Source organism: Melanotaenia boesemani, chromosome 24 (genome assembly GCF_017639745.1).
Source record: "Melanotaenia boesemani isolate fMelBoe1 chromosome 24, fMelBoe1.pri, whole genome shotgun sequence".
NCBI classification, from domain to species: domain Eukaryota; kingdom Metazoa; phylum Chordata; class Actinopteri; order Atheriniformes; family Melanotaeniidae; genus Melanotaenia; species Melanotaenia boesemani.
In genome coordinates this window covers 23679226-23704672 of record NC_055705.1, presented here as the reverse complement: position 1 = coordinate 23704672, position 25447 = coordinate 23679226, and the positions used below count along the sequence as shown (strand labels likewise).

Here is a 25447-nt window from a genome sequence, read left to right as displayed (position 1 = left end):
TGTCCTCCCGTGTCTCTTCCACCTGGATAAAAACGTGTCCTCCCGTGTCTCTTCCACCAGGTTAATATTCCCGTTTCCCATCAGATGCAACCAGTCAGCAGACTTCACAGCCCGTGTATCTTATCTGCAGCCATCAACGTACCTGTGCAGGTGATTTTCTCCACTGGCAGCAAATCTACACAGAGCTGCATTGTCTGAATTATTGTCAGTGGAAATAGAATCTAATGAAATTTCCAGCATCTTGAAACTGGAACTCGTCTGGCTGCACCATCTGCGAACACACACTCAATAATTCCTGTTTGTTCAATAATTTAAATTTCCTTTGAGTGCAGAAAATGCTACAGCTACAGCAACATGGCCGCCTCCTGGTTGGTCTCTGGATGACGGGCACATGAAATGACCTGCCTCCAGGAGTCAGGAGTGCAGCTGCTGTTAGTTACTGTGGCATCAGAAGTTGGTGAAAGGCCTCGTTTCCACCGGAGCAGAACAATCCTTAAGCTGGACCTGAACACGAGTGTCCACAATAAATACACAGTAACTGTCCTCTCCATCAGGTCCACTGTCCTTCATCAGGTCCACTGTCCTCTTCATCGGGACCACCTTCTAGTACCGGGTCATCCTCTTCATCAGGACCACCTTCTAGTACCGGGTCATCCTCTTCATCAGGACCACCTTCTAGTACCGGGTCGTCCTCTTCATCAGGACCACCTTCTAGTACCGGGTCGTCCTCTTCATCAGGACCACCTTCTAGTACCGGGTCGTCCTTTTCATCAGGTCCACCTTCTAGTACCGGGTCGTCCTTTTCATCAGGTCCACCTTCTAGTACCGGGTCGTCCTCTTCATCAGGACCACCTTCTAGTACCGGGTCGTCCTTTTCATCAGGTCCACCTTCTAGTACCGGGTCGTCCTTTTCATCAGGTCCACCTTCTAGTACCGGGTCGTCCTCTTCATCAGGACCACCTTCTAGTACCGGGTCGGACCTTTTTAATCCTGGTGTGATCTCAGAGGTTTTCTCCATATTAACATGACAGCATCACACAGTTGCTGCAGGTTTGTCGGCTGCATCCATGATGAGAATCTCCCGTTCCACCACATCCCAAAGCTGCTCTACTGGACTGAGATCTGGTGGCTGTGGAGGCCGTTGGAGTCCAGTGAACTCATCGTCATGTTCTAGAAAGCAGGTGGAGATGATCTGAGCTTTGTGACATGGTGCATTATCCTGCTGGAAGTAGCATCAGAAGATGCTCCACTGTGGTCATAAAGGGATGGACATGGTCAGCAACAATACTCAGGTAGGCTGTGCTGGTTAAACCAGGCCACGTTGGTACTAAGGGGCCGAAAGTGGGCCAAGAAAACCTCCCCCCACCGTTACACCAGCAGCAGCCTGAAGCATTGATCCAAGGCAGGATGGATCCATGTTTTCATGATGTTTCCAGCAGATTCTGAGCCGAGCATCTGAATGTGGAGCTGAAATGGAGACTCATCAGACCAGCAACGTTTCTCCATCTTCTATTGTCCAGTGTTGGTGAGTGTGTGTGAATTCCTGCTCTTAGCTGGCAGGAGGCACCCGGTGTAGTCTGCATCCTGGTCCAGACAACTGCTGCTCTGGATATTTTCTCTTCTTCAGACCATCTCTGGAAACCCTGGAGATGGTTGTGGGTGGAAATCCCAGTAAATACTCAGACCAACAACCATGCCACGTTCAAAGTCTCTGAAATCCTCTTTCTTCCTCATTCTGATGCTCAGTTTGAACTTCAGCAGGTCGTCTTCACCACGTCTACATGACTACATGCTGCCGTGTGATTGGTTGGTTGGATATTAGTGTAAATAGGAAGTAGAACAGGTGGAGCTGATGAAGAGGACGGTGGCGAGCGAACCATAATAAACTGTGGTCATAACTTTGTGTAAATAAGTCGCCTCGTTCTCAAAGTTGTTCCACCAACTCACCCTCCAATCAGTCCATCTTTGTTGAATTTGGAGAAATGCTTTTATCCAGCTGGATGGATTAATGACCCGATAAGCAGTTGTCACCATAGAGACACTCCAAGAATCCAGCAGAATAAAACTGAGACGTGAGGAAGGAGCATCACCTTCACCACAGAGTCGGGAGCACTGGAGCTTCAAAGGCTGAACTGGAATAACCTCCATAGAGTGTAACTAATACAAGCAAGGCAGGGGAGGGGGAGGGAGGGGAGGGGGAGGGAGGACAGAGGGGAGGGGGCAGGAGGACGGAGGGGAGGGAGGACGGGGCGGGAGGACAAAGGGGGACGGAGGCGAGGACGGAGGGGACGGGGCGGAGGTTTGGGAGGGTTCATGGGGGTCTGTGGGAACAGTTAGGATGTAGAAGAGTCCTCATCTGAACTTTGTCCTCAGCTACACTTGTTCTGCTTCTAGACTCAACGTCAAGGTCAGAGGTGTCCAACATGCGGCCCAGGAGCCACAACCAGGCCACCAGAGAGTCCAGTCTGGCCCGCAGGGTAAATTTAGTAAATATGAAAATATTATTGAAAATATTATATACTCCTAAAATCTAAAATAAAAAATCTAATAAAAGTCATTTTATTTTAATAAACATATCTGATTTTACTATTAAATACATTTTTAATAAAAAAAATCAAATAAAAAAAGTAAAGTATCTTGTGTTTAATATTTATGTAAAAATATATATTTATATATAAATGTTATAATCAGACATTGAACAAAAACATCTCAAGTAAAATATTTAAACTAATATGTATGTTATACATATATATGTATATAATGTATATGTATTTTAAACTTGATATATATTAAATTTGTTTTTTTATATATTTATTCAAGAAATAAACTACCTGAAATAAATGTAATTTTGATTATGTACTTGTACTTCTTCGTACTACTTATTATGCTGGTATTTTACTGGTCCGACCCACTGGAGACCAGATGTTCTGGATGTGGAACCTGATGAGTTTGACCCTCCTGGTCAAGGAGAAGGAAATGAACCCGCCTCCCACAGAAAGTTCTACTGTAGACGTCTGCAGACGGACTTTAACTTTAAAAAATGAATCAAATAGAAGTCAGTAAAAGCAGCTTTGGTCTGGAACCATCGAAGAGCCGGTCGGCACGCTGTGATTTGGCGTGTTCAGTGGAGCACGCTGTCCTGTCATCCTGCCCAGCCATCTGTGTCGCACCAGATTACCAGGTAGCCTCGCTAATCCAGGTATCTGCCTCGCCTCAGTCAGGAAATGAAGCCGAGCGGAAAATGTTTGAATCAATAAGTCCGGTGTTTCCTCTCAGGCTTACGGCCTGACCTTGACGCGGCAGGCGGGTACAACAATGCAGCAGCTTATCGGCTTGTTATATTTAAGATTCACTCCCGTTTTTGGCTCAGGGATCTTGTTTATGGGGATGATTGACAAGAGTTTGAGTTTCTTTGCCTCTTTAAGGAGCCAAGTCAGCACTTTCCCCATCTACCATCCTGAGGATTAGAGCAGAGAAGAAGAGGTTGTTTCAGCTCATCCATCCATGACTTTGTTTTCATGCTGCCTTTTATCCTTTAACTGAAAGGTTTTCAGCTGCTGCCTCAGGATGCAGAGCTGTTCCTCTCAGCTTGTTTAGTGTCTTTCAGCTTCCTCTGGTTCCTCTGCAGCATGTGAACCAGCTTCACCTGCTCATGAGACGGAGAACGTTGGCTAATTAATGCTGCTGGCAGGCTGTGTGAACGCCTGCTGAGCTGTTCCTTACCGCTTGTGTTGGTCCGCCCAGGTGGATGAGTCTGCCTGCATGCAGCTCAGAACATGGAGATGCTCCCATGCTTTTGTCTGTGTGTTTGGCTTCGAGCCGTCTCTGAGGTCGGATGTACAGGCAGGGAAGAATAAATCTGCATCAGCAGCACCAGGGATCCGTTTGATGTGAAGACGCGTCGGGTGGTCTTCCTGCACTTCTCAGGGAACAGGTAGAGCAGGTAGATTAACCCCTGAACGCCTGCAGTTGTTTACATCCATCCATTATTTATAGCATTCAGCCCAGAAAGGGTTGCGGGGAAGCTGGAGCCAGCGAGAGGCAGGATGTTTACGATTATTTAAACGAAATAAATACATTAAACCATTTTATTTATGAATCTTTTGGGTCAGCAGAGGAAAAAACTGCTATGAAACATTACAGATGATGTTTTATCGCTCAGATCTTTCAGTCAGCTTCAGTCCTGATTGAACATGTAGATCATGTGAACCACTCAGGGCTGGTGGTACTCTTGGGTGGCCATCCAGGGGTCTGGTCCTCTGAGGCTTGTGCTTCGTGGTCAAGGGGTGCTCTGGCTCCTGTGTTTAAACATGAAGCTGTTTCTGCTTTTGTTCTTGTGGAGTCAACAGGAAGTGATGTTTCCGTCTACCAATTAGATTACAGTGTGTCAGGCTTCGCCCTTCAGGGTTGGGAGCCCAATGGAAAGTTCCCAAAAATGACACGTTCCTTGTCGTCGCACTAGTGTGTTATTCTCAGAATCAGAATCAGAATCAGAATCAGATTTATTGCCAAGTAACTTTCATTACAAGGAATTTGTTGTGATTTGACGGTGCCTACATATAAATAGATAAATATGAACCATAAAGATATGAACAAGCCAACTGAACATATAACACTAAGACTGAAAAACTATATAAGAGTGGAAATAAAAATTATGTACATAAAAATAAATAAGAGTAAAGTAGTGTATTTACATTAAATGAAATGTGCAGTCTGTAGTATAAAAATAAAAATGTACAAATTGAAGTGACCAATGAAGGGGGAGTGTGTTAATGCGTTGTCAGTCAGGTAAGTCTTTAGGTGAGTTCCAAAGCCTGATGGCAGAGGGGAAGAAACTGTTTTTGTGGCGGGAGGTTCTGGTTCTGATAGACCGCAGCCTCCGGCCAGAGGGGAGAGGATCAAACAGATGGTGTCCAGGGTGGGAGGGGTCAGCTGCTATCCTCCCTGCTCTCCTCAGGGTTCTGGAGGAGTAGAGTTCTGGGAGAGAAGGAAGGCTGCAGCCAATCACCTTTTCTGCAGAACGTATGATACGCTGCAGTCTGCACCTGTCCTTGGCAGAGGAAGCAGCGTACCAGACGGTGATGGAGGAGGTGAGGATGGACTCCACGATGGCAGTGTAGAAGTGGACCAGCATTGTCCGTGGTAGATTGAACTTCTTCAGCTGCCTCAGGAAGTACATCCTCTGCTGAGCCTTCTTGATGAGGGAGCTGATGTTCAGCTCCCATCTGAGGTCCTGGGAGATGATGGTGCCCAGGAAGCGGAAGGACTCCACAGTGTCCACTGGGGAGCCACAAAGGATGACAGGGGAGGGGGGGGCTGTGCTCTTCCTGAAGTCCGTAATCATCTCTACTGTTTTGGAAGCATTGAGCTCCAGGCTGTTCTCGCTGCACCAAGCCATCAGACGGTCAATCTCCCATCTATAAGCGGACTCATCCCCACCAGAGATGAGTCCAATGAGGGTGGTGTCATCTGCAAACTTCAGGAGCTTGACAGACTGGTGACTGGAGGTGCAACTGTTCGTGTACAGAGAGAAGAGCAGGGGAGAAAGAACACAGCCTTACGGGGAGCCGGTGCTGATCGTCCTGGAGTCCGAAGTGTGGCTTCCCAGTCTCACGCGCTGCTTCCTGTCCGACAGGAAGTCAGTGATCCACCTGCAAGTGGTGTCGGGCACGTTGAGTTGTGAAAGCTTGTCCTGCAGACGAGCCGGGACGATCGTGTTAAATGCGGAGCTGAAATCCACAAACAGGATCCTGACGTAGGATCCTGCAGAGTCCAGGTGCTGGAGGATGAAGTGAGTGGCCAGATTTACAGCATCGTCTACAGACCTGTTGGCTCTGTAGGCAAACTGTAGGGGGTCCAGGAGTGAGTCCGTGATGGATTTGAGGTGGGACAGAACCAGGCGCTCAAAGGATTTCATGACCACAGAGGTCAGGGCGACGGGTCTGTAGTCATTCAGTCCTGTGGGTCCCGGTTTCTTGGGGACTGGGATGATAGTGGATGCCTTGAAACATGCTGGTACATGGCATGTCTCCAGTGAGATGTTGAAGATGTCCGTGAACAGAGGAGACAGCTGGTCTGCACAGTGCTTCAGGCAGGCTGGAGACACGGAGTCTGGCCCAGCAGCTTTGCGGGAGTTCTGTCTCTTGAAGAGCCTATTTACATCTCTTTCAAGGACAGAGAGAGGTGATGGTGGGGGGGATGTGGGGAGGGGGCACAGTAATGGTGAGAGGTGTACAGTCTCTATTGTGGTGGTGGTGGTGGGGGAGGGGCTGGTAGGTTGGAGCCGGTGTGAGGTGTGGTGGGGGGAGGCGTGAGAGCTGTCCAGGTGGTCTTCAAAGCGGCAGTAGAAGTCGTTGAGGTTGTTGGCAAGACGTCGATCGTTAGCAGCGGGGGGAGCTCTTGGCTTGTAGTTGGTGATCTGCCTGAGCCCCCTCCAGACAGAAGCAGAGTCGTTAGAGGAGAACTGATGTTGGAGTTTCTTTGAGTACAGCTGTTTAGCATTCCTCACCGCCCTGCTGAACCTGTACTTGGCCTCTATGTACTCTGCTCTGTTGCCACTTTTGAAAGCCTTTTCCTTTTCAGACCTCAACTGTCCCAGTCTGGATGTGAACCAGGGCTTGTCATTATTATAAGTCACCCAGGTGCGTGTTGGTACACAGCAGTCCTCACAGAAGCTGATGTATGAGGTTACAGCTTCTGTGTACTCATCCAGACTGGTGGAAGCAGCCCTGAAGACATCCCAGTCAGTGCAGTCCAGACACGCCTTTAAGTCTTCTGCAGCTTCACTAGACCACTTCTTTGATGTCCTCACCACAGGTTTAGAAAGTTTTAGTTTCTGTCTGTAGGCAGGAATCAGGTGGACCATGTTGTGGTCGGAGTGTCCCAGTGCAGCGCGGCTGACGGCGTGATATGCGTTACTGACGGTAGTGTAACAGTGATCGAGAATGTTCCCCTCCCTGGTAGCGCATTTAATAAACTGTTTGTATTTAGGCAATTCCTGACTGAGTTTGCCTTTGTTGAAGTCCCCGAGGACAATAACCAAAGAGTCCGGGTTGGTCCGCTCCACTTCCAGTATCTGGTCGGCGAGTGCGCGCAGTGCGTCCTGCACGTTGCACTCCGGCGGGATGTAAACACCGACCAGAATGAAGGAGGCAAACTCACGTGGGGAGTAGAATGGTTTCCAGTTGATAATAAAAGTTTCCAGGAGGGGAGAACAGTGCCGTTGTATCACTGTTACGTCGTTGCACCAGCCAGCATTGGTGTAGAAACAAATACCTCCACCCTTTGTTTTGCCAGAGAGCCGCGTATCACGGTCCGCTCGGTGAAGCTGGAATCCATCCAGCTGTAGCGCGGAGTCCGGGATGTTCCCACACAGCCATGACTCGGTGAAGCACAAAACAGAGGATGAACAAAAGTCCTTGTTTCTCCTCAGCAGAAGATGAAGCTCGTCCATTTTATTGCCCAGTGAGCGCACATTAGAGAGAAATATTCCAGGTAGCGGCGTGCGTCTTCCTCGCTGGCGAAGGCGCACGAGCGCGCCACCTCGTTTCCCCCTGCGTCGGCGTAAAGTTAAGGTGAGGGCACCTTTGACTAAAAAGTCCACTAAAACTGCTGTAGGAGCCAGAAACTCGGGAAACAAACCCCGTGGAGTTCTTTCCCGAATGTTCAGGAGTTCTTCTGTAGTGAAAGAGAGCCGCGAACCGAAACAAAAAACGGTGTTTACAAACAAAACAAGACAAAACAGAGCGCACCAACAAATCGAGGCAGCCATCCGCGGCGCCATCTTGAATACCAATCTGGTATCTGGTATTCAACCTATCTGGTAAATCCACAATGATCCATGATAACAGCATTATTTATCACATTTCACCATAAAAACATCACCATCACTACTATGTTGCTAAGAGACCTCTATTTAGACCTGGACATGATGATGAAGCCACTTCCTGTCAGACTTTCCACCAATCAGAGAGCTTAGATTGACGGTAACGTCCAATCAGGAGCAGCCAAAGATCAACCAGTGAGCAGAAAGTTCTATGTGTGTGTGAAAAGAAGAAAAATAATGCTCCTCTATGGCTGGAATAAAGCCAAGAAGACGTTTCTGATGCACGGTGGCGCCACAAAGCAGCTGAGCTGGAGTTGGTTTAGTGAGGATAGCAGGTAAATAGTAGCAGGAATAACTGGCTGTAAAGGAGCTCAGAGCAGAGTTAGAAAAATACATGTCAAGTCAGAAATAATGAACATGGACATCTCTGGAAGATGCTCCCCCCACATTAGTCTGTAAGTCCTGCTGTCACCACACAGCTATTTATAGGCCACCCAGCCCACGGCGTTTCTTTTCTTGGGGGAGCGCCGACGTTCTGCTGCACAAACACCGACTGCTTCTCAGCACATGCAGTAAATGTGTAAACTTGCAAAAGCTGCTGTGTAAACATGTGCTGACGCAGACAAAGAAAAACGAAGTCGAACAACATGACTGCAGGATTTCAGAGCAAACCAACAGTTCCAGCACACGGGGGGGTTGATGGTTTGATTCTGCTGGGCTAAGCAGCTTCCTGCTCCTAACAGTACGTCAGTGTCACCATGAGCGGATCGCCCCATTATTTTACCCGACAGAGACGCCGTTTACAGCAAATACAAGCATGTAAACATGAAATGATGCTGTAGAGGCTTTAAAAGTAGCCTGTTAAAGAGCCGCAGTGACAGTGAAGAGCGTCCTGCTATCATTTGCCAATTAAAGCATCACATCGGTTTCCATGGAAACAAGCTTGCACTTCAAAGAAAATCCAACATTATTAATTTTGACTGCCACCAATTTCAAGGCATATGTTGAAATAAAAGCTTTATTTGTTTCTGAACTTTAACAAAGTGAATGAAAGTCCTGATTTTCGAACCCCTGAACGCAGCAGAGCTGGCGTCACGCGGCGTGTTGTATGTTCAGTTTCTTCTGTGTGCACATTTGTGCTGCTATTTAACATCATATAATAATAAAGAAGCAGCAACAAGCTCACACACGTGGCCGGAGTCATTTAGACTGATGAAGAAGCAGCTTGAATGTCAGGAGGCGGATTTGAGTAAAAACTGTATGAGCAGGATGAAAGTGGCTGTAAAGTTTGACTTCATTCCGGTGGCTTAGTATCTCTCATATAATAAATAAATCGTTATTTACTTCCTGAAGTCTGGGTGGGGGGTTATTCTTCAGTAATAATGTTTGCAGTATATTTACTGTGTCGGCTGAGCAGGCCGAACTCGGGCATGTTGGGTGGAGGCTGCCGTCCCCGCGGACCAGCAGCTTTTTAGAGATGGATGTTTAAATGTCAGAGTGCTAAAAGCTGCAGGGTCAAACTGTTCTCTCACTCTTTTTTTTTGGTCTGAAAATGATGGAAGTTCTGGATTTTAAACCAGCTTTGCCTTTAAGATTAATGTGGCTGATAGTTTTTCTAACTGTGGTTTCATGTTTTATGGGTTAGGATCAAACTTCCTCTGCACCACCCACATCATCCCTGTGAAGAACGAGGAAGGCGTGGTCATGATGTTCATCCTGAGCTTCGATTACGTCCTGGAGGAAGGCAGCAGTGACTCACTGGAGAGACTCAACCACACCTCCCCGTCCAAAGCTGATCAGCGTGAGTACGGTAACACGACCCGTCAGGAGCTTTAACTCAAACCCTAAATCTGAGCTCAGAAATCACCCAATAAATCTGGCTACAGCATCGCTCCTCTGCAGCACAAAGCTGCAGCTTCCACAAATGTACGGAAGACCCACACTGTCAAAATTAAAATTAAATACAGATATAAATGTGCTCATAAGCCGGTAAGTTATACAATAAAAATGTAAAAATACTTATAAATGTGTTTCTAAAATGTGACATGAATTGACTTTTCTGTGGTAATTAGTGTTTAGGAATTTGGGGTATAACTGGCCTTTTTTTATTTTTACCTTCAGATTTCAGCTTTAAACCAGTTTACTAGTCATATCTTTAGATATTCCTTCTGCTGAGCCTCACATGTGATTTTAGTTATTTTTCATCCCGACTTTCGGTTTTACCACACTGGACCTAAAATCACACAAAACACATTCAATCCTAGCAGGAAATTTACATTTGCTTCTGAAAACCAACAAACCACGTTTTAACTAACGATGCTGACTCCATGTGACCACCATGTGTGGCCCACAAGGAAAATTTGGCTATTTATATTTAGGCTGACTCCTCATATGTGGACCAGTTCTGGCCCGGACGACACTTGCTCGTGCCTTAACGGAGCCATAAGTGCCGAAAGTAGCCCAGATTAGGCCCAGACATGGACCCTCTAAAACAGTGTTTCTCAGTCCAGGTCCTCAGGACGCCTGACCTGCCTCTTAGACGTGTTCCTACTCCAACACACCTGATTCTGATTAATGAATTTCCCCAGCCTGTTAACCAGACATTCATGTCATTCAGGTGTGTTAAAGTTTTACCTGTACAACCTGCAGGGCAGTGGATCATGAGGACCACTGGTCTAAAACTGGTCCCTGGTCCCTGGTAGAAGGCTGATGTGCTTCTTTTCCCAAACATCATGCAGACCAGCAGAATCTGTGACAGATGCATGTTGTAGATGTTTCCAGCTCCAACGCACCTGATTCAGATTAATTAAACTGTTTGCCAACTCTATTCATGAGCTTTCAGGTTTACGGTTTAAGGTATGGAAACATCTAAAACATGCAGGGCAGGAGTCCCTGAGGACCCGGATTGAGAAACACTGTTGCATGAGAAAAAACAACCACAGTTAAATCTCATTTATTTTTGATTTTTGGCCGTTTCCGACCTCCATACATGTGTCTGTGCTTGTAGCTGTGATCATGAGTTGCAGGATTTCCTTCCTCGACGGCTCGTGTGGCATGTTGACACCAGCCTACAGCAGACACTGATGTGTTTGCCTGCTATCATCTCAAAGGTCTGGCCCAATTATAGCTCCCTGCCTTCCAGGACAGCCGATGAGCACTCAGCTTCCAGAGCTGATGGTGTAATAGTGTAAAATGCCATCCCCCAGAGGTGCACTCGAACAGTCATGATGCCCCCTCGTCTTTGAAGTCTTTTATTCCATTTTCTGCCTGCGACATATAAAACTGCAGCATGGAGGATCAGAGGTCACCTCTACATGCCTGTAATTGGACAAGGCTGCTAACAAGCTGCTCTGCCTCGTGGGGTGAGTGACTGTTCACCCCCCCCAACCATGCCTGAAACCACGCCCCCCCTTCCTGAAACCAGTCCTAGCTTTATGCTTGAGATCTACCTTCTCACCACAATGATGCATTCAGTCTGACTCCTTCAATAAAACCAAAGTTAAGCTGTCAGCAAAACCACAGGACCTGGACCAGAACTGATCTCCTAAACCACAGGACCTGGATCAGAACTGATCTCCTAAACCACAGGACCTGGACCAGAACTAATGATCTTCACATGTATTCTATTGATTAATGATTAATAATATAATAACTTGGATGCACCAGCACCGACTCGTTTTCCAGGCTGGTAAAAACGAACATATAGATTTATGTGTCACTTGAGAAATTACTCGTAATATTTTCCAAATAATTTATACATTTACCAAATTCACCCTGCGGGCCAAAATGGACCTTCTACTGGGCCATTTCTGGCCCCCGGACCATATGTTAGACACCCCCTTTATCTAAAGGTTTTCATTTAATCTTGTAGAAAACATTTAGTCCACAACCAACAACTGAAGTAAAATCCTCGTCACTGGGCCTCGATGCAGTGAAAACCACCTTTTAATTAACAAGTGGGTGAATGAGTGCAGGTAAACAGTCCTTCAGGTAAAAGAAGTCATTTAATGTCCACGTTTTTATTAACGTCAGCAGAACTACAGAGAGAAACAGGTGTGGTTGTTTCTAGCTCTAGAAGAAAGTTCCAGAACAGAGTTATTCCTCTCTGGAACAAACAGGTAAATCATGGCTTTTGCTTCCCAGCAGGCGGGTCTGAGGGCAGATTACTCCACGTTAATATGACTTCCTGATGTCATCGCAGCAACAGCGACTCTTTAATCAAGATTGTAATTGTTTGATTTGAGAGGAAGATTTCTGCTTTTTATGCTCAAATATCATCTTGTTCTCTCTAAACTCTAAAAGTCTCTTCTTGCCCTCAGAGATTTCGTCTTCCTTTCAAAACTCGGCTCTCCTCAGGTTTAGGGTTGCAGGTTTGAATCTCCTGCCAGCTCGGTGTCTTTCCCTCAGACTTATTCTCTTTGGAGATTTTCCCTCTGTCGGGTTGCTGAATGAGCTGCCTGTCAAATGTCTTCCAGCCAATAGAAGACTAGAAAAGTAGCTGTTTCTCCACTGTAGGAACTTTTTGAAGTTCCTGTAATCTTTTCAGGGACCAGGCAGTTTATTTGTGCATTTGGACAGATAGGAACTAGGGACCATGGCTCTCAGGTCCTATAACCACTTTAACTCCTACTCCGAGGCGGGGTCTTTTCGGGTTTCCATAGCAGCCCACGTAGGTGTTTGGTGACTGGTTGCTACACCCCAACCTGCTATTTGTTATCCATACGTGTTTACTGACGTTCCCAGCTAAGTACCGGATGTCCAAGTCCACTGTGTGAAGTAAAACAAGCGCACCCCAAAGAAGGCGGGGACTGTTTGCTCGGTCATCATTTATCTAGTATTCTATTGGCTGGAGGAGGTTTGACAGACAGCTCATTCAGCACCCCAAGAGAGGAACAATATCCAGGAGAAGTTCTGGGAGAGGATGAGTCTGAGGGAAAGAGATCGAGCTGGCAGGAGATTCAAACCTGCAACCCTAAACCTAGGGCTGGGCGATATGGCCTAAAAATAAAATCTCTGATTTCTGATTTCCGATTTTAATCAATTTTTTTTCTTTTCTTTTACAAAACATAAATAAGCTTATTGAAATCATTTATTTATATTAACGAATGCCAACAAAAATAAAGCATATAATGTCATAACTTTTCCACCATATAAACGACTTTATATCTTACATAGAAATATGTGACACAATGCATCCGTGATCTCTTTCCATCTGGATCCTTATCATACAGGATCCACTGCAGACATAATTCCCCTGATGAAGGTTGTCTCTTAACGAGGGTTTGCAGCATTTCTCACTGCAGTTATACGTACAGCTAAATTCCAGGCGTGAGTGAAGGGCCACTTTACTGAACATCTGACAGACACCGTTCTGGTGTGGAGGGAGGCCGAAGTCTGCTGCTAACTATGGGAAAAAAATCAGATTTTCATTAAAAAAATCTCCAGAAATGGAAAATTCGATTTATCGATTTTATCGATTAATCGCCAGCCCTACCTAAACCTATGAAGACTTTTAGAGTTTAGAGAGAGAGCAAGATTATATTTGAGCATGAAAACCTGAAATATTCCTCTCAAATCAAACAATTATGCTCGATATTAAAGAGGGAACTCCTCCGTACGACTGCATCCGCTGGTTGGCAGAGATGCTGGGGACTTTGTTCAGGGAAGGAATGAGGAAGAACCCACCGGATAACAGCAGTCAGCTGGGCGGCATGTTCTCTGAAGGCTGGCTTTTATTACAGCCCTCACTCCACATGCATTTATGCATTTTTAACCATCTGTGTTTGAATCTGAGCAGGTCATTTGCATGACGGAACCAGCTTTATTTGTACTGCACAAGGCTGGCGTTAAACTTTAACAGCATCAGAGCGGGTGCAGAAGAAGCATTAAAGTACATTAAAGCAAACTTAAAATAAATTAAGCTCAAACTGAATAAGACAAAAAGCAAGAAAAGGGGTCAAAGTTACAGCGTGAGGAATTAAGAAAAGCTTCAACCTCGACGTGTCCGCCTGAAGTTCACGTTTAACTACTCTGAAGTAAAAACTAACGGCTAGAGCAACCATTTTTATTTATCTGAGAACAGCGAAAGATATGACATAGTCGATGACATCATCACCTTACGCTACGTGCAGTGCTACTCGGTGGCGCCAGGAAGTGCCGAGAGAGGCGGAGCGTTGGGCTCAGAGGGAGTGTGGGCGAGCATCCAGTAAGAATACTCTGCTTCAAATAACTTCAATATTTTTCTGCTTTTAGAAGTTTTTTGGTTCAATTTTTTTCTTTTAGCTTCATGAAAAAGAAAAAGCGTCTTTAAATGCTCCAGAACTTTTTGTTTCTATTGTACATGTTCCAGGGTTATAAAGAACTTCAAATTCTCCATCAGATGACACCACAGCAGAAGAAATACCATCTTTATATTTCAGTTTCTTTGTACTGTCCTCTCCTCCTTAGGTCTGGAACACACATAAATATTATCGGGCTGTTTTTGTCCCGATTTTCCTCCTTCCCGACCAAGAACGACAAACACCGACTGTCCTACCTCTGATAAGATTTTCCTATAAATGATGATGGGGTCTGAGTTGTGTTAAGAGCGAATTCGTCCCGATAATCGGCTCAGAAACGGATCGTGGTCGACAATCGGAAGCATTAACATGTTCAATATTTGCGACCAGAATTCCTAACGTGTGTTTAAAGCCGACGACTCCTGAGTCGTGACTGTGTGGCGTGGAACGGGTCGCAAGCCAATCAGAGAGCGAGCTGGCTGGGGAACCAGGAAGGACATAAAGTCTGTGTTCATGCCGTCTCCAGACGGTTGTTTTCTGTTAATAGTCCCCACACCACCACCATTCCTTCGTCCTGTGTGTCCTGCCATGCAGGGTGCTGTGCTTTCCGGTTGTTGCCATGGTTTTTCTTCTTCGTTTTTGTTAGATCACGTTTGATCACAAAGATTTCCGGCTCGGAGGACTAGAGGGAAAGCATCGTAAGTGTCTGAGCCACCGGACACAGAGCCATCAACACTGTTACATGCCTGATTTTTATCTTCACGTGTGGAGTTACGAACAGATAAAAACTCTCATCAGATTAAAAAAATCCTTGTGTGTGTGTACCAGGCCTAAGGAGTGTTTCATGAGAGGTACCATTTTGTCAGCTAAGGGTAAAAAGTGTAAGTTTTTTTTCTAAGGGTTATTCATGAGTCGTGAGTCTGAAGTTCTGTTTGAACTCTGCAATAAATATGCAAAGCATAATTCCAGCTTTATTTCTGTCTCTGATGTACTCGTTGTACTAACTGAAAACCTCATCGGTAAAACGGAGCTGGTTTTACCCATCCTGTAAAAATCAGTCATTCAGAACCGACTCTGTAAATAGTTTAAAATGAGTTCTTCTTCTTCTCTGTATTTAAAATGAGTTCTTCTTCTTCTCTGTATTTAAAATGAGTTCTTCTTCTTCTCTGTATTTAAAATGAGTTGTTCTTTTTTTTTTTTTTTTGTCTAAATTCAGGGTCTGCACACTTTTTTTTTTATATAACAATCTTTATTAATGAAATGCAATGCAGTACAAAGAAAAAAGAACAACAGAGATTAGAGAAAAAAGAGAGAAAAGAAAAATAAAGTGAAAGGATTGAACACAGCTACAGTTCAGAAAGAGACATCACAGTTTTTAAATGTGTTACGGGATCTCACGGCTTTGGGGTTGTTGCTTTTGAGATGGTTGAAATGTATGATTTTATCTCTTTGATCCAGACAGTAAAAAGTGGCTTAATATGTAGGAATTTACATGTATGAATGTGGAACTTTGCTAGGAATACGATGACGTTTATAATGCAAAATTTGTCAAATAAACAAAAAATAGTTTCCTATTTAAGATAGAAATCATCATGTACATTAGTTTTGATAAAGATGGTTCATTCTTTCCAGCGATAGTTTCAACATGGGAGCTGCATGATGGTTCTGGTTAGTGGCGTAAAATCTGTGTAATATTTTAAAAGATACTTCTTTTATTTTATTGTTTGTTCAGTAAAAGCCAGACGCGAATGTAGGAGACGGTTGTTGTTTTTCTTCTTGTTAGTAGTAAAACAGATTTTGATTTTTTTTGTTGTTTTTTTTTAACTTGTCCTGTCCAGCATCATAGCAGCAAAATGATAATCTGTTTGCTGTATCGTGCTGAACAAATTTGCTCTGCCAAGGGGAGGCCTATGGGTAAGGCTCCTCTTGATAATCTGATTAATTTATTTATTTACTTTGAATCACGGAATCTATGTAATCTTGCTGGACCTGACCGGAGGGGACAGAAAAAGATGGAAAATAGCAAAAAGAGCAAAAGGGAAAGAAGAAAGGAGACAAAAAGATCACAGACAGAAGGAAACGACCCTTCAATCCACACCATCACCAGACAACAAGCTGTTACACCTGTACATGAACACACCAGAACATTTCCTACAACTTTTACAAAAACAGAAACACACACACAGAAAAAAACTAGTCATTAAGAGTTTTTAAATAATAACCAAATCAAAAAGACATAACAGCGACCAGATACTAACTCACAGGAAAAAAAAAAAGAAGAATTATCGCTTAGTATAAAAAAATAGTAAAACTGATTTTACCCACAGTTACATTCAATAAAGGAGGAACTTCAAAGTCCTTCACACACCCCTGAAAAAGAGACAGCAAGGTTCCTTTTTCATTAAACTCCATCGTTGTTAAAGAGCCGACCTACTGGCAGGATGTGCTTATCAAACCAGTTTTGGAGGAATAGAGATTTATTCTTATAAAGAATATGTTTATTCTTCCAGATGTAAAATTTGTGGGTTTATATAAAAGAGACCAGGAAAGTAAAACCTGTTTGTGGGATTTTATCATTATAATTACAGAGAAATAAAAATTCTAGGCCCCCACATTTTGAAAAAATATAGTGAGGAAAGATATTCCACATGGAGGTGGAGTTTTTAAGGTAAGATTTTAGCCAGTTTGTTTTAAAGGTGTTATTTAAGGTTGTAAAATCTAAAAAGTTTAGACCTCCGTTCTCATAGGTGATTTTTTTAAATGGTGAATACGGTTTTTCCAAATGAAATTTAACAGGTGATCAATAGTTTAAGTGTCTGATTATCTATGTATTAAGATAAAGCAGCATAAGTTAATCAGGATGTACCTCCCCTTTACAGTTCGGTCCCTTTGGAGCCACCGATTGAAGCATTTCTTGGTTTTATCAATTAAAGGCTCAAAATCTTGACATTTGATTGGATTCTTGGTAATTATTATATCCTGGTGTGTCATATTATTTTTAACTGGAATAGTTGTTGAGGGACCGTCTTTATTTGGTAATAATTTACACTTGTTGATATTTAGACACAGACCTGAAGCTTTGGAGAAGATTTCAAGTACCTGAAGGGCTACAGGAGTCTGTTTTAGAAAGAGTGGAATTATCGGCTGATGATGATTCGTCTGCCAGCGGCAGAGATGCCTTTTAAATTATTCTTGAGAATAAGGTCAGCAAGAACGTGTGTGGCTGGTAGAAATAAGTCTGGGGAGATTGGGCAGCCTTGTCTGATCCCTTTTTAAGGTCAAATCTTGGTGAGGTCCCACTTTTATTCTATTCTATTCTATTCTATTCTATTCTATTCTATTGTCATTTAGCAGACGCTTTTATCCAAAGCGACTTACATTTGAGAGTAAGAACAACACAAGCATAAATAAAAAAAAAATGGACGTCATCATTAAGTGGTGGTCAGACTGCTGGAGTCCAGGTGGACCAGGTGGAGTCTAGGTGGACCAGGTGGAGTCTAGGTGGACCAGGTGGAGTCCAGGTGGACCAGGTGGAGTCCAGGTGGACCAGGTGGAGTCCAGGTGGACCAGGTGCTGTCATGTAGCGCTAGAGGCTGAGCATCTAATTTTTTATAATTATAATTTTTTTTTAATGTTTTTTGTAAGTCCTTTTGTTTAAATACAAACATCACGATTTCATTCAATATTAACTTGGGTGTAAGTGCACACAGAGCACACATTTTTAAGTTTGGTTGAACAGTTATTATAAAAGGTTTTCATGGTCCTACTGAAAAAAGAGCCAAAACCAAATTTTTCTAAACAATCTGAAATTATGATTAATAGAATCGAAGGCTTTATAAAAGTCAAGGAGGAGAATAAAACTATCATCAGGGATTAAGTAGGAGTCATCTAGAATATCTAAAATGAGACAAACTTTTCTGCATGAAACCAGATTGTTTCTCCAATTATTGGGTCTAGAATGGATTTGAGTCTTTTAGTGAATACTGAAGCAACAATTTTGTAATTTTTGTTTTCATTGTTCAGAACACAAATGGGGCGCCAGTTTAAAATAATTAAGTCTTTTTTTAGGTTTGGGAATCAATGACAATTTTCCTTGAGTCAGACTGGGAGGAAGCGAACCAACTTTATAGATTCTTCAAAGACTTTTGGTAAAAAAAGGAGCAAATTGATCAGGAAATAATTTGTAAAACTCCCCAGATAATCCATCGGTGCCTGGAGATTTATTGTTTTTAAGATGATTTTTACTCCAAACTATTTCACTGATTATAAGGGAGGAATCACAGGTTTCTTTGTCAGTACGAAATTTTGTTTTGACATCAACTGAGCTTAAAAAATGTTCAGTGATGTGGTCAGAATAGTTAGATGTATGAAGCCGGCTATAAAAGGAGCAGTGAGTTCTTCTTCTTCTCTGTTTTTAAAGTGAGTTCTTCTTCTTCTCTGTTTTTAAAGTGAGTTCTTCTTCTTCACTGTGGCTGTGTCCGAATGTCCACCCTACTCCCTACATAGTGCCTTATATAGGGGTCAGATATATATATATATATATATATATATATATATATATATATAGGGGATCCAGAGAGAAAAAAGTAGGGCACCCAAAATTACCCACAATGCATCTTGAAAAAGTAGTGTGCATCGATGGTCATTAGACGGGTCAGTATAGACCACAATGCATTGCGGTCAGAAGCTCAACATGGAGCAAGGAGGCGAAATAATTTTGCTGCGCGAAATTACCTGTAAGCAAACAAACAAAGAATAAAATACAACATAAGGAATAGATAAAAAAATAGTTACACACAACTTTGGATTGGATTTGTAATGACATTTCCAGCAGGTTGTGGTTGCCGTGGTGACAGCAGTAGTCACGTGGTTTGCAGCAAAGAAAAAATAGCAGCATCGTATCCGAATCGCCAAGAGAATGAGTCACTATGTAGTGAAGGAGGGGTTAGAGAGTAGGGTGGACATTCGGACACAGCCTGTATTTAGTTTAAATGAGTTCTTCTTCTTCTCTGTATTTAGTTTAAAATGGGTTCTTCTTCTTCTCTGTATTTAGTTTAAAATGGGTTCTTCTTCTTCTCTGTATTTAGTTTAAAATGAGTTCTTCTTCTTCTCTGTATTTAGTTTAAAATGGGTTCTTCTTCTTCTCTGTATTTAGTTTAAAATGGGTTCTTCTTCTTCTCTGTATTTAGTTTAAAATGAGTTCTTCTTCTCTGCAGGTCTCACTGCAGGAAGAGGAGGATAAAGATGGAGGCTGCTGAACATCAAACATGAATTCGTTTCTAATTTACCACCTAGTGTCTCTAAGCAAATCCTTAGCTTCTCTCCTCTTCTCTGGTACTTTTATGTCTCATTCGTTGTGCTGTAATGAGTTCAGCAGATATCAAAGATGATGAAGATGATGGTGTAAAGTTTCATGAATACCATTTGCTTGATCTTTGGTAGCGTTGCAGTCATTTCAAACTGCCTTTTCCACGCATGTTGGTAACCGTTCAGGAGGCTGAGCGACGACCAACGTGGACACAAATATCTGTGCTCACGTTTTGTTCTGGTTTGCAGTCCTGGAAACGTCCTGTTTCAATACCCCGTCAATACAGGACAAGTATCGCCATGGAAACAACCCTGCAGACTGAGCAGGCATAGCCCTGGCTCGGTGGATCCCAAGGAAGAAATTTATTACGTCTCAGCAATAAACTGAGCAAAATCCCAATTATTGGCTCTTTTATCCTGCGAGTATTGATCAGATCAACACAACTGTTGTACTGTAAAGATCTAAATGGATCAGTGTCCATCCAGTGTTCATCCTACCGGTTTTATCGTACCAGTCTTGATCCAATTCAGCATCAATGTTGATATTCTATCAATTTATCTGAAGAAGAAACTTTATTGTTATTGTACAAGAATACAACAAAATTCTGTTTTGCAGCAGCTACAAATTCACAAGGTTAAAAATGAATAAATAAAATAAATAAAACTAGAAGTAATATTAAAGTGTTACACATTAAAGAATGGTCTATGAATGAGTGGCTGGGAGGGAGTAGTTGGGGGGTCGTTCACGGCCATGGGGAAATTTAATCCTATCAGTTCCGTACGATAGCCACGTTGGTATTGATTGGTGTTTGCATTGATCCTCGTCTGTTCCACCCGTCTGATGTTACCGCGTCGCTGCTGTGGAAGGATTGCAGCCACAGAAGCTAACTCTGGTGTTACGTGATGGCTGCATCCTCTAGTGTTGTTTTACTCTGATGGACCACCTTTTAAATGTACCGTTTTCATCATGTCGGGGGGCGACCTCCTCTGTACATAACTAAATGAGCGCCTGACGCGCCACAAGCATTTGTTTTAATCTGAATGTTTATTTCCTTTTGAATCGCTGTAACTTTTCTCCATGTTTGCAAAAATAAAAACGAAATGAGGAGGAAAGCTGGAGATTTATGGAACAACCTGCCATGAAAACTCAAGGTGAAAGGGGGTCGTGTTGATCCCTCTGGGTGTTTAAAACCACTTAACGATCTGGATCTATGTGGTGGAGTGAGAGTTGATCTAGTTAACCATCCACTGTTACAGTCTTTATCTGTGAGTGTGACAGCCGGAGGCTTCCTGAGGCTCCTCATCCTCCGTGTGGCTGTTATAAACTCCAACTTAATGCAGTATTAGAACTTTTTATCTCTTTTTTCCATCAGGTAAAGGGAGATTCTTTCGCTTCCGTCTCCCGGCCTTACCTCTGCTGGGCATCAGCAAGCAGTCCCTGCCTCAGGAGGACCCCGACGCCGTCATGGTGGACTCTCCTCACCACAGCGACAGTTCAGTGGTGACGCATGACTACCAGCTGCCCACCACCCGGGAGAGCTGCAGCCCCTCCTACGCCAACGACACCCGCGCCCTCATCGGCCCCAGCCACTGCTCCACCCCCGTGTCTGGACCGTTGGACCACTCGTCGCCCAAAGGCCCCTGGGACCGGACGAACCCGGACCAGGCTGTCGCCCAGACCCAACAGCAAGAGGACACTCTGAATGCAGCTCCGTCAATCCCGGGCCTCACGCCGACAGCGTCCAGAGAGAGTGTGGCTAGTATTCGAAGAGCGTCCTCCGTACATGACATGGAGGGCTTTGGGTCCAAGTCCAAGATGGTGTTTAGAGACAGGCATGCCAGTGAAGGTAGGAACCTCCCAGTCTTTCCCAGAACTGCAGCAGTTTTACCTCAGTGTAGCAGCTGTTTGGCTAAAGTTCAGTCTCTTCTAGGTTCTCCTGCTACCGACTAATCCTTGTACATTTCATCTCCGTTCAGCTACTCGACGGTAAAAGCTTCTAAACCAGGTGTAAAAGTGGTTTTAGTTCAGGGGCCACATTCAGCGCTGTTACAGCCCCTAAATGAAACAAAGCTCAAAATTAGAGATACATGATATAATCGGCACAATATTGGTATTATCCGATATCGGCCATTCCACCGATAAAATAACCAAGTAGGATGGGGGGGCGTATCTTACTGGTTTTGTTATGACAAAATTTTTAATTATTTGCTTTTATTCACTTGTTTATTTATTTCTATTTATTGTTTTTAAAATCTTTATTTTTTTCTGTATTTGTTTTTATTGCATTCTAAATAAATTCAGGTTTTAAGGCAGCGTTTTCTGCCATGCCCCCCTTTGGAGACATATACGTGTACATTTCCACATGTGTGTAGTAACCCTCACCTCATCATACAAACTGAAGTCACGTCTGGAACCAGTTCTCCCCGTCCCTGGAAAAGTTGTACATTTAAACAGAAAACATGAAACCTGGAAACATCAGAAATTACAGTTACTTTCATTAGAGATTACAGTTACTTTCATTAGAGATTACAGTTACTTTTATTAGAGATTACAGTTACTTTCATTAGAGATTAGTTACTTTCATTAGAGATTACAGTTACTTTCATTAGAGATTACAGTTACTTTCATTAGAGATTACAGTTACTTTCATTAGAGATTACAGTTACTTTTATTAGAGATTACAGTTACTTTCATTAGAGATTAGTTACTTTCATTAGAGATTACAGTTACTTTCATTAGAGATTACAGTTACTTTCATTAGAGATTACAGTTACTTTCATTAGAGATTACAGTTACTTTCATTAGAGATTACAGTTACTTTTATTAGAGATTACAGTTACTTTTATTAGAGATTACAGTTACTTTCATTAGAGATTACAGTTACTTTTATTAGAGATTACAGTTACTTTCATTAGAGATTACAGTTACTTTCATTAGAGATTAGTTACTTTTATTAGAGATTACAGTTACTTTCATTAGAGATTAGTTACTTTTATTAGAGATTACAGTTACTTTCATTAGAGATTACTTTTATTAGAGATTACAGTTACTTTCATTAGAGATTAGTTACTTTCATTAGAGATTACAGTTACTTTCATTAAAATATTACTTTAATTCTAATATTACATGTCCTTTTATTGGAATTTACTTAAACTATTAGATTTATTAGAATATTACAGTTACTTTAATCACAATATAACATTTACTTAAATTTTAGTTACTTTTAATTTTACAGGTAACATCTTCCATGGTATTTTGACCGAGTTAATCCCACAGACCAGATTAGAGCCTGTGGGCGTCCAGGTACCCCGCGCCACATGTTTGACACACGTTCTACCTTTAGGTTGAAATCTTACATTTTCATCTGTCTCCTTGTTTACGCCTGTAATCTGGTCTGTTTTCGGGGTCCTTGTGGATCTGTCTCATGACGCAGCAAACCACGGCATGCTGACATGTGACCAGCGAAAAGAATAAACCAGAGAAGAAGAAGAAGAAGATAAGGACCAGAAATCTAGAGAGGGCGGGACTTAATGACTGTTAACATTCCCCTCGCTGCTGATGAATTACAGGAACTTCTACGTTCCCGCCAGGCTGCCAACACAAAGACCAGCTGTGTCCATGTAGCTTTTAAGTGTTTATCGACCTGGCCGGTGTCGTCATGGTTCGTGATTTTTCTAGTTTTATCCAGACGTCCTGGACACATCCACTAGCCTCAGGCTACAATGGGGGAGTTTTTAAGCGTCATCTTTCTGGATCTTTGCAGTAAGTCGTTCCCTCGGTTGGTGTTTTAGCAAACTAATCTGCACCGATTAATACAGCAGAAAACACACACTGAAAGATGACATCATCTGTAATGTTGCATCACTGCGTGTAATGAGCATATTCACCAAACACGGCCTGATGCGGTGGTTCATTGGTTTAAACTCCTGGTAGGAGGATGACAATCACGAGTCGGCCCAGATGCTCAGGACGCCTTCCCCAGAAAAAGCTGAATCTGAAATGTGTGAAACTAGTTGAGTTAGATGCAGATCTAATTAGGTGGCTGGAAATGATCCACTCAGACAGGCTTGTGTCGGTGCAGCTAGCGGTCGGAGTCGCTGTAACCTGAGTTACAGGTAGGAAAGATAACCTTAGCAATTAATTTGGGACTGTAATTTTATCTGTATAACTTCCCTAATTGGGAAAATGTGCTGCACCAGTTTCCCAAACAGCATTAAAAGTGAATGTGTGCTGTTGATCTTCGCTGCATTAGCGTTGTTGCCCTCATTTAGCCGAGGGTTGAGTCCCTGCTTCCTCCAGGCTGATCAGTCGAGCCCACCCCTTAACCACAGTCTCCATTCAGACAGCTGAGCGTGGCGGACGTGGTAATCCGTCTACGGCACAGTAATGAATTGTTCATGGGACTGTAGTGGCGGTTTAATGCGTCACCCATTCATCATCACAGAAGCCAGAATTCTTCTCTCATCTCTGCTCTCTCCTTTCTCTTTTTCCTCCTCTATCGGGGTGCTGCCATCGCAGATAACGGTCGCAATATCAAAGGTAACCCAAAGCAACCGCTGCCCGCCTGCTAGATAGTCCCTGTACGATGCACACGGCCTGCTTGCTGCATGACTTCCACATTAGCTTTAAGTTGAATGCTGATGCCTCGCTGGATGATTGACAGTGTAAGTTCTCGGGCCGTGAAGACTGGCGCAGAGCTCGGTGCACACGGCCTGCCTAGCCTCGTGGCCCGTGGGACGCCTCGGTGAGATGGCACACTGACCTGTGCACGAGCTTGCATGAAGCAACATGTTGTTTCTCTCCTGCCTGCTGTCCTTTGTAGAGAATCATTGAAGCTTTACAAGGCGATGCTCCCACTCCCTGTAACCTCTGCTTTCTTCTCTGCGACCTCTGGATCCATGCTTCCATACATGAATGAACAGAAAGAAAGTGTGTGTGCTCATCTACATATCCCCCTTATCTGATGCATCTGAGCAACAGCAGAGCTAATGCTGCATGCTTTCAGCTTTCTGACCACAAACAAGGCCACAGGTCTCTTTATTTACAGTACACTTGATATGCTGCAACTTCTCTCTTATTCTGGGATGTCAAGCTGGTTCTATTCCAGGGTCCACATCCAGAACAGGCTGGTCTCCAGCATAGTAACCTAGAAATAATGATTTATTACTAACCAGTTAATGGTCAGGATGTTTACATTTAATTAGATTTTTATTAATCTTGTAGAAAATTTTCAGAAAATTTACGAACATCCTGAAATTTCTGGAGAAAAAAAGTGGAGTTTTAACTATTTAACCACAGTTATTTACCCTAAACCCATTTACATATATTAAAAACACATTTTACTATATTTATTTTATATATATAAACAATAAATGAAGTAACTAATATTACTTTTATGACAATATTAATTACCTTACTAATATTACAGTTACTTCTTAATTATAAAGTTAATTTTTTTATAACTTTAGTTACTTTTATTACAATATTACTTTTATTATATTAGTTACTTTTATTATAGTATTACAGATACCTTTATTAGAATATTAGTTACTTTTATAAACAATATTAGCTTTATAAAAAATATTAGTTACTTTTATAAAAAGAATTACTTTTATAAAACTATTAGTTACTTTTATAAAAAATATTAGTCATTTTATAAAAATATAACCTTCATTGATAAATTAATTTTATCAAAACATTATTTACTTTTATTAAAGTACTACAGTTACTATCTTCTATGTTAGTTATGCATGAACCAAACACATCCTGTGGACCTGATTTGACCCTCTAGGTTCTGGTTTTGACCCCCGCGCCGTATGTTTGACACCTCTGCTCTATGGATGTTAACGAAGCTAATGTTGATGTTGTCCAACCATCCATCTATAACCCGCTTTACCTCCTGTCTCTCTCCCTGGCTTGCTAGTATCGCGCTCCTGGATGGCTGGCGGTATGGCTTCAGCTCTTCCTTCCAGTTCTCTCTGGTGCAGTCTGGTGGTGGCGGCATGTACTGATGCTGCACATGTACTGATGCTGCGC

General features: G+C 42.9%; 1 protein-coding gene across 3 annotated transcripts in view; it reads left to right on the top strand.

The window, feature by feature from the left end:
* Positions 1-25447, top strand: part of kcnh7 (potassium channel, voltage gated eag related subfamily H, member 7) — a 124245-nt gene that overhangs the window by 34844 nt on the left and 63954 nt on the right. For 2 of the 3 annotated variants that reach the window (XM_041978332.1, XM_041978333.1), the window contains 4 exons: positions 9471-9626; positions 20784-21257; positions 23930-23950; positions 25335-25358. In XM_041978332.1, the coding sequence (XP_041834266.1) occupies positions 9471-9626; positions 20784-21257; positions 23930-23950; positions 25335-25358 (675 nt within the window). The remainder of the gene's footprint in view (positions 1-9470; positions 9627-20783; positions 21258-23929; positions 23951-25334; positions 25359-25447) is intronic. The other variant, XM_041978334.1, reaches the window with a different exon arrangement.